Here is a 10,274-nt window from a genome sequence, read left to right as displayed (position 1 = left end):
TTTTGATCGAAATTTTGTCCTAAAAATCTGGCATTTCTTGCGCTAATACCAAATTTCGCCCGAAATTTCGGGATTTTGGCTGAAATTTCAGTTTCGGATAATTTCGAAATTTTAGCTGAAACCGAAATTTAAAACCTTGTATACGATTCCGAATTCCCAAAACCAACTATCCATGAGTCTGCAATCATCCCAATAAGAGGACATGACCCTATACAACTCTGTAGCATGAAATGCATCCTGATAATCTATACTAGTAATACAATATTGTTTAAACGGACTTTTCAGTGACAAACTAATTTGGAAGCAGAATCATCATATTGTACATCATAATAAAGAAAAAGAAGAGTAAGATCAAAACCAAACCAGGATCTATGGGACCGGTGGTTGTTACTACAATTCTCCGATCATTTAAAACAATTTCAGCTTGCAGAAAACGCCCAACGTCAAAGGGCTCAGGAGCATAAACTGGTTTTGTGGCCCCTGCATATTTTGTAAGTTCAAATATAAAGAGTAAGATAATGTGTCTAAAAAAGATGCATTCAAGAGAAAATGCTCTACAAACTGTCTCAAGGTTATCATTCAAAAAAACGGAAAAAAGTAAAAAAAAAAAACTGTCTTAGGACAAAACATTGTTAAAAGTAACATATACACGTGTTTGTGTGTGTCAGTGTGTCTTTTTCAAATCCAATGTGCTATAAAGATTGGCATGCTTAGGAGCCATGATCCACCAAAGGGTCCACATGACCCTGAAGGAACTTGGGAAGGGCTTTTATGCAACTGTTTAGTTAGTACCTATTTAAAAAGTATAGTTTATGTTAGAGTAGAGATTTAAGGGGTAAATTGGTCTTTATATGTTTCATTATGTAAAGCTTTAAAATGGAGTCAACTCCCAAAGAATTTAGGTTATTGGGTTTATTTTTGCTTACGAAAGGAATCTTCTCTCCTTTGGCTTCAACCTCCAAGGTGCGGACTTGGGTGGAGCTTACGGCTAAATTTCAAGTACGAAACTGTCAAGGCAATTTCTAACAAGGCCATTTCATGGCTCTTCTTTTTCAAGAGAGGACCTCATAGCAAAATTTGTCTTATTCATTTAATCCTCATGAGGTTCATAAAAGGGCACTTCTCTCCTGAAAAAAGAGGGGCTGCAAAATTGCTTTTGCAAAATTGCCTAGACACTCCCCTCATGTATTTTCCTTTCAAGTCGTGAGTCATGACTGCTTATTCTTTCCTCTCTTCTATTGATGGGGGTTTATTTATTGTTGTTCATGTAATTATTTCTTAATCCCATAGTTTCAGCCCTATATATGTTCTTTGACATGTTTTGGGATTGATTCATGCTTTAGTCTTGGGCTTAGATTTTTCAAAATGTGGCTGTTTAGACATGTCCAATAGTCACCTTGGACTGGTTTTAGACACTCCCCAAATGGCATAAATTACCTACGGACTTTACGACACCAACTTCAATACTGCCTTCAAAGTTGGAGAGCGTAAATCAAGCATTGCCATATACCTTGTAAGAAAATAAAAACTTCCCAGTAGCTTAAGATCTATTAAACATGGTTCACTTTTGTTGTTATAATTTTCAACAAGCATATCAGAGCAAGCTTTCCTTCCTCATCAAATAAACAACAATTATACTGGGCCACGGCTAACATAAGTTTATCAAAAACAAAAGCAAACATAAGTTCATCAAAAACAAAAGCAAACATAAGTTCATCAAAAACAAAAGCAAATATAAGGACACATCAAATTCAAAATGATGTAAATTTCTAATAGCTAAATGATTGAATCACCTAGCAAACCATCCAAATGAAAATTGCACTAAACAGAAACAAAAAAATTACCTGAAATAGAAAATTTTGAATGCATCATACCTGAAATCAATTCCTTCTTGCTTCGTTCCGGTGATACACGATACCACTGAATAGAAAATTTTGAAGTGTCGGCAGTGCTGTCTGTGCTAGGAATAATCCGCAAATATGAACCCAGCGTCTCAAAACCATCCAACTCATACAAACTGGATTTGTTTTCCTCGAGCCTTTTGCTCATTGCCAGCTGAAGAAAGCAACAAAGCAAGATAAAGCAAAGAGTTAATCATATAGAAGAATTAACATCCCCCTCCCCTACCCCCCACCCCCAAAATTGTAGATTTCTCATGATGCAATAAAATAATCAGATTCGATGGCTCATTGGTCCACGAAAGCCACCTTGGAAATTCAACGATTTATTTGACGAAATGTTTCATATAGCAAAGAATAGGTGGATTGAATTCATCCATGTTTGTCGAACAGCCAACGAGGTATCGTATGGCTAGGCTAGAGTGGGTGTCTCTTTAGAGACCTTGGCAATTTTCGATGACCTTCCTCGATGATTTTTCTTTGATTGTATTTTCTTTTTATCTCTCCATCTTTTTTTTTGAAATATGACAATTGTATTCATACCATGAAAATTACATTAGGTTACACTGGGGACCAGGAGTCCCTCGTGTTTTTACATTGTATGATAGATTAAGGTATATCCTAAACCAAAAGAGCAAAACCAAAACTCCAGCCACACCATGAGCCAAGATCAACTGTGAATAAACGAGAAATGCTTCCACCATTGTATACCTAAAATAGTATCCGCCTCCTACTGATTCTTAAAAAACTAAAACCATATCTAATCTTTGCAATATTCCCATAGAAATCTTGATACTACCTATGCCGACCATTTCTCCAACTCCTCCATGATGTGCCGGATTTGGAAATCCGGCATTTCAATGAGCAATTCCTCCGAAATCCGAGCCAGGTATCCAGAGTTTTTTCTGCTAGCGATCCTTTCCTCCACCAACCTGATGCCTACTATCTTGTTGGCTTCCCAATTCAGCCACCTCTCGGCCCTTTCCTCATTCAACATGAATTTCAATAAAGGGTGTTTATGTAGCGGCGAGTGGGTATCTTTAATCGAGCCAGTCCCACAGAGCCTATACAGGGTGAAGGGTTAGTCTTGAGCCTCTAACTTGAATAGTTGCCACTGTTTCCGGAGAAGATCTCCTGACATCTCCTTGTGAGTCGGGTCATTGACGAGTGCCCTCTCTTCATTATAGACCATCGTCTTCATCCTTCTAAGGATATTTTCTAAAACAATAATCTCCATGAGAAGCCGTCTGCTCCTACCACCAGCGCAAGAAGAAGAGCCGTTATCCAAAAGCTCTCCTTTGCGCCACTAATGAAGCCCTAAAGTTCCAGTTCCAAGACCTTATAACTTCCCGCTGCTAAAAATTACTCAAAACGCCTGGACACGCCAAGACAGATGACTTAATTATGGAATGAGGCCACGATATAGCCTCTATAACCTCACTTCTATTGGATGTACTAGGAGGAGGTATTCCCAGACCCAAAAGACTACTATCTTCTAGAACTTGGGGGAGGCCACTAGAGAATTATCCGAAGACAAGACCTACGCTGGGAGGGTGGGCAAAAAGTTTAATAACTTTTGGAATGCTGCTTTTGACCTTTACCCCTCCTAGAGAAGGTCCTGAATATTTCTCCAATTTTTTCGTATTAAATCTTTCTTTTGGTCTTGACACCCTGGCCTTGAGTCCAAGAAGGCTTTCACGAGAAGAAGTGTTCCTTACCTTTGAATAGTGACCAACTTTTTTACTCATCTTAGAGGGCAAATCTTGTACGGACCATCTCGGTCGTTCATCTCTCTTTCAATAAAATCTGGCTACCTTCTTCAAAAAAAAAATGCAGGTTAGGGCCACTACGCACACTATCCAAACAATACAATTGTTGCCCCCCCCCCCCCCCCCCCCCCCCCCCCCACACACACACAAACAAAAAAAAAAAGCCAGTCCATGCCCAAAAGATCTCCACTGGACAACCTTAACTATTCATATTATTGGGCATAAAATGAATGGTCCACAGAGTAAAAAAACAATGGTAAAAAGATCCACATAATTCGGAGGATTAGAATGGTCAAGCGAATGTGATTTTTGGTTTATGGTCCATCCATTGCACGCCCAGCAGGTGAAGTATTGGATCACTAAGGTGGTTGACTCCAATTGTACTTTTGCTGCTGGCATTTTCCCATGGAAAAATACACGCAGACACCATATAATTTGTCTTTTAGTGTCAATTTACTAATGCAGAAAGAGAACTGGTGTTGGTCTCCTCAGTATTGAACTCTGCAAAACCTTTAAAACATTGCTCAGTTATTGCACAGGCGGAGCAAGATAACTAGGGTTGGTCTCCTAGGAATTTACTTTGCCAGGAGAGTTCTGGCTTTTGAAATCATTTCACAGCAACCTTTACTAAAGCTGGGGGAAATTTTGAAGAACCAAAGTGGCATATAATCTTTTAATCACTAGTTGGAAATATGTGCATATCAACAGAGTTCACCCGAGCATTGACAAATCTAATGCTCGGTTAGAGCTTTGACAGGTGTCTACATTACACATAATAGGCCGCGTTAACTCTCACTATAAAATAAGAGAAATGAAACAAAAAAACGTCCAAGATTGACTCACACTTCACATGAACAAAAGAACATACCATACAAGTTCAAAGTATTAGCAAAAAAATAAGTGAATCATATACGTAATAAAGATTCACGAGATATGCATGACAATAAGAAGAAATTTGGACAAGATTCCAAACGTGCATAGCCAAATTTGCAACCAAAGAAAAACCTAAAAGTTCTTACAATAAGCAAGCCATATAAAGTATATAAAGCTCCACCACAAGATACTATGATATTCTGACCGAGCTCTAATGAGATAAGAAATAAGATAAATTCCACATCTAGCAAGCATAGGAAAATAGGAGTTGAGAGGCCAATAAAATAAAAATTAAAAGCTGAAACTGTCAAGCAGGGCAGCCACGCTCAAGATAGCAGGTATTTTATTTTTATTTTAGAAGGTAGCAGGTATTTTATTAAATTACTAAAAAAATTAATTTCTGCCCACAACAGAAAAAGGAAACAACTGGCTAGAGAAAATACCTCTTTCCGAAGCTGAAGAGAGTACATGGACTTCTCTGCAAGCTGGATCCGCAATGCTTGAAGTTCATGTTCCATGTCCATTACCTGGGCAACATGTTCACTTCTCTCGTTAGCAACAAATAGAAAAGGATGTAATCATTTTTATATAACAAGTGTTTTACTACCAAAACAATGACATTGGAGCTGACTTAAGGATGGAATTCCATTGAAGAAAATGCAAAATTAATTGTTCTGGAAAGATTCGTACTCAGCTGATATCCCTAAAGAGAATTGACATGCATGGGCATATAACAGCATTACTGAATGAAGCCCAATGTCTTACAGGTTTTCCCTTTCATTTTCGTGCAAAAAACAAAAAATAACAAATAATTGGTAATTGCATTTTGCCCCCTTTAAACCAATTAAGAACTATCAAGGTCATGGAACATGTTTCAGGATTTATTGGATTTTTAAGGTACAATTTTTTTCGAAAGGGGATTTTTAAGGTATAATATCTTATTATGTCATACTCCAAAAGTTCATCAATCATAAAAGTTCCAATTCTGAAAATTTTTATTAAGCATTTATATACAAGGCTGATGAAACAGCTTGCATGGACACATAACACATTAAAATCATGCCCCTCGCCACTTGATCTTAAAGACCACTTTCCACTACCCATAATCTCATCTCATAAATGAGGATAGCAAAAGAGTGCAGCTCACCATTGCCTCGGCCAAGGGGTCTCTACAAGAGAGTCTAGTAGAAAATCTAGCTCCAGGAGAAACGAATCACATTCTCCTCTTTCTTGGTCATCTTCCCATGAGACGTGTTTCTCCTTGGATTGATCAAAAATATTACATACAGACTAAGTACAAAAGTTACAATTTTCTAGAAGGTGTGATCATAATGTTAGTAATCTTCTAGCTACCAAGAAGGATTAAATCAGAATCATGAGATTCTTCATTTAGTATTTTCACAAATGTATGCTTTAAAGGGTAACCAAGGGATATTATTGACATGAGAAATTATATGGTGGCCGACCGTGAAGTCCCATCAAGATGGTACGTCAGACGTACCACCCTTGATATTTGATCCAACAGTAGCCTCTTAAAAAGTGGGCTGCTGTTGGATCAAATATCAAGGGGGGTACCGCTTTGACAGTACTTAACGGTCGGGCACCATATAAAAACTCTTATTGACATACCTTGCTTGGTTGATGCAGCATTTTGATTCTTCTAGCTTCTTGAACCTCCTTCATTAGTTCTTCCAAATCCTGAAAATTTGGAACATAAAGTGCAAAATCATTAATATAAGGGTCCATGTACAATATGCAAACAAAGTAAAAAACTACTATATTGGTAAAAACCATAGTTACCGGGGTGGGAAACGAAACGTGAAACGGAAACGGGAAACGCATGAAAAAAAAACAGGGGAAACGAGAAACAATAGAAAATCGTACAAGAAACGTCTTAGGAAATGATGTGTTTTTTCCAAAATGATTTTTGTAAGTTCCACACATGTTTCATATATGTTTTCTACGAGTGTTGCATACATTTATCACGCGTCTTAGGAAATGATGTGTTTTTTCCAAAATGATTTTTGTAAGTTCCACACATGTTTCCTACATGTTTCATATGCATTTTCTACGAGTGTTGCATACGTTTATCACGCGTTTACACATGATTTGCATAAGCTTTCCATATGTTTCCCATGTGTTCCAGAAACATTTCTCCAATTTTGTATCATATTTTGGAAATGTTTCCGAAATGTGTTTCCCTCATTTTAGGGGAAACGAGTTTCCCAACCGCAAGAAACGCGTTTTAGGGGAAACGGGCTTCCCACCAGCCCAAGGAGTTTCCGGCAACTACGGTAAAAACTAAGAAGTTAATAAGTATAATACTTTTAAAGGCAAACATGTAGACTGAAATCCATGCAAAATCATCAGAATCCAAAGAATCTAGTCTGAAACACTTGATATACTTTTTCCTTACCTATTTCTCTTTTCTTTTTATCATTTGCTTGGTTTGTCTTGTTTAAGAAGCTTCAATTTATCAAGTCTAAGCTCATTTCTTGGAAATAATCTGTCTTTTGGGATATTAGATCGAGAATCTCTCACCTTCGTTCTCAAAATAAATTCATTTCCAGAAAAAAAAAAAAAAAAAGGTATCATAAAAGCACATAATATGTTTCTCCACTTACATAAATTTATGATTATATTTCAATTCTAACTTCATCCTTAAATAGCACATTACTAATGTCTATTAGCCAGAGTAGGAGTTCCCAAAATAACATTCTTGTAAATGGCATTGTTCGTTCATTTTTTGTCCCTTGCGATCAGTTTTCTAAGCTAATAGTTGGTTTGGTGTGCAACCCACTTGCATTTTGATGCAAAAACACAAGTGGATTCCCCACTCGCTAAAACTGCTAGTATGTCGCACACGTATACTGACCCAAAACATATAAAAATATGTTGCTCCATCAATGGTTTCATATGAAATAAGAAAGTACTGCAAAGAAAATTGTGTGATTGAGATATAAGGGATTGTCATCCAATTCCCCGTTGAGCTGGGGCTCAGTATTACCATCATAAAGCTTAAGCATTGCCACCAATGTTAGTTGGTCCTATAGAATTAAAATCTTAAAAAAAAACACAAAAACAATCTTGATTTAAGCTAGGCCAAAATTTTGTTAAATGGGAGAGGTGATTCATTGTCAGTAAAGTTCAAAAAATCAATCTTGGCTCAAAATTTAAACTCAGCCTAACCGAAGAAGCAGTACATAAATGTTGTACAAAATAGAAAAAGGACTAGGGTTGCAAACTGAGAGAAGCCAATGAAAGATTGCGAGTTTTTGACAGCTCAGCAAGTATATATGTAACCAGTACATGGTTAGGTCCAAAGTCAAGTCTCATTAAGTTTAAGCCAAAGAACCACGTTTTAAATATTGGTAGGTGCAAATTTTCAAGGAGGAACACTCTCAATACTGTTTAAAAACTGAAGCAGCCCGTGTGTTGATTTCTGGCTAAGGTCCCTAAACGTGGACATTTAATATCAAGGAGTTGAAGTTTTTAACCTAAAACATGTAGCTTTGATGCCATGTGAAACAACCAATTTCTCCAAAGGTCGTGAGTTCAAAACTCCTTTATATTAAAATCCACATGTAATGGCCAACTCAAAAAAGGGGTCACTTGTGCCACGCGTAGGCCAACCCTAAAAAGCGGGGCCACACGTGAGGAGTGTTAAAAGTATAAAAGATTAAATGGCGCCAACTCTAATGGTTTAATCTTGGAGATTTTATATGATGAATGGCCGTACAAATCATTATTTTTCAAAAAGTACTGTACGGCCTACTTCATAGGATGATCCAAACCGTTCATTTGTTGGGATACAACGTAAATAGGTTGTGCCCCAAAAATCATATCCATAGGATAATCCTAACCTTCTAATCTATATAGGGACCACAAATTATGGAAACATGTACAGATTGGAGGGTTAGGATCATCCTATGGAGATGATTTTTGGGGCACAACCTATTTACGTTGCGGCTCTACAAATGAACAGTTTGGATCATCCTATGAAGTAGGCCGTACAGTACCTTTGAAAAATAATGGTTTATACAGCCATTCATCATATAAAATCTCTTAATCTTGTGGAGTAATTGGTTGTTTCACATATGTCAAAAGAAATATGAATAGCAGTGTTTAAAAACACAGATGCGGGCAAAATGAGGCCAAGAAAAATTCTTGTCGACTTGGCACGGGTGCGGCCAAGAACGCGGTTGATGCAGTCAAGTACTCGGTTGACGCAGTCATAACGCGGGAGAGTCAAAGGAGTTTTCATTGACTCTGGAGGGAAAAACTTAGAACGCGACCAAAGGAAAAGGCAGCCCACTAGAAGGGGGGGGGGGGTGTCCAGGATGACACGGGAGAGTTTTAAAACTATGATGAATAGCAGGACACAAACTCATCCCCCATGAATAAAATTTCAGAAAGACTAATTTATATTGAACTACAGACACTACAGACCACGGTACAGAAAAGAATTTGAATACGTAGCAACTGTAAGAGCATTTCAGTCCATAAAACGGAAGGTAAAAAAAGAATGGGAAGAATAACCACACTAGTTTTCCACGAAAAAAATCAGTACTTATAAACAAATTCAGGAAAGAAATATACAGAAAAGCAGTTTTTTCTGTCACTGAAAGATACAAATGAATCATCGGAAACTTTGAAGAGGAAAAATAGCCAAGGTAGTAGTCTAGGAAAACAACTATACAATGGCAGAAAGAAAACCAAAAAACTTTAAAAAAAAATCAATTTTTAGACAAACCTGTGCCTTTTTTTAGACAAACCTGTGCCTCGGATGTCATTGAAATCTGATCTTGCTCCTGAAGAGACTGTTCAAGTCTCTGCACTGCTGCTCTAGCGCTTTCAATTTCAGCACGAGCAAAACTCCTTTCCTCTTCAACCACCTTTTTAGCATCTTCCGAAGCCTGGAAACAAATGGAAAATCAGTAAAAATGCATATACAAGGGAACTAGCAGCAAGAGGGATTCAAAAGATAACAACACAGTATACGGACGAAGACTGGAGAAAGTTTGAGCATCAAAGGATACAGTGATAAAAAATAAAAATAGCATAAATAAAGAATAATACAATCAAGGATTTTATATTTTGAGAGATAAATGCAGAGAAGAACCAACAATACAATCAATTTTTTTATGTTTTGAGAGATAAATGCAGCAATCAGGAGTATTTGGAAAAGGCAAACACTTTTAGCAAGCTATGTACTGTAAAAAAGATAAGATTCTAAAATATGCTCATTATTGTTTGGATCCCAGTGATGTTTTCAGTCATTTAGTTTATTTCACCGCATTTATTATGTGATGAATAAGGAAGTTACAATGCACAACAACCCACAATTGGTGTCCCACATGAAGGGGCAACTCAGGTAGGGTCCAACCAAAATCCCGTTGAGACACTAAGCCAACCCAGTCTTGGGTCATGTTGGCTTGGTTGAGTCAACCTCAGCTGAATTCAGGTCAAAAAGAAATGGGGACAGAGGGATCAAAAATTGCTAATTCGTATAGAGCAACATCGAACCGGCACAACCAGAAACGAGAGTTGCATGCATTATATCGACACAAAGCAACCAACAGGGATTCATAAAATTTGGTGCTTTTCAATCCCTAGTTTCTATGGGCAACAAAGGACAAAATACAATCTATTCCTTCAATTATAGATATTGCACAATAAGATTCAGCACTAATTTTTTACTTACGTATATATTTCATCATAGATGGTAACTGTT

General features: G+C 37.3%; 1 protein-coding gene across 1 annotated transcript in view; it reads right to left on the bottom strand.

The window, feature by feature from the left end:
* Positions 1–10,274, bottom strand: part of SCAB1 (plectin-like protein) — a 36,102-nt gene that overhangs the window by 15,280 nt on the left and 10,548 nt on the right. Inside the window, exons 5-9 of the mRNA XM_077362805.1 lie at positions 9,316–9,456; positions 6,170–6,238; positions 4,984–5,067; positions 1,875–2,055; positions 364–480 (exon numbers count right to left, since the gene is read on the bottom strand). Of these exons, the coding sequence (XP_077218920.1) occupies positions 364–480; positions 1,875–2,055; positions 4,984–5,067; positions 6,170–6,238; positions 9,316–9,456 (592 nt within the window). The remainder of the gene's footprint in view (positions 1–363; positions 481–1,874; positions 2,056–4,983; positions 5,068–6,169; positions 6,239–9,315; positions 9,457–10,274) is intronic.

This window comes from Tasmannia lanceolata, unplaced genomic scaffold, assembly GCF_043159265.1.
Source record: "Tasmannia lanceolata isolate RefF3 unplaced genomic scaffold, GAP_Taslan_0.1 ptg000019l, whole genome shotgun sequence".
NCBI lineage: Eukaryota > Viridiplantae > Streptophyta > Magnoliopsida > Canellales > Winteraceae > Tasmannia > Tasmannia lanceolata.
The sequence above is the reverse complement of the archived record's forward strand: the minus strand, read 5'-3'. Positions and strand labels throughout refer to the sequence as shown.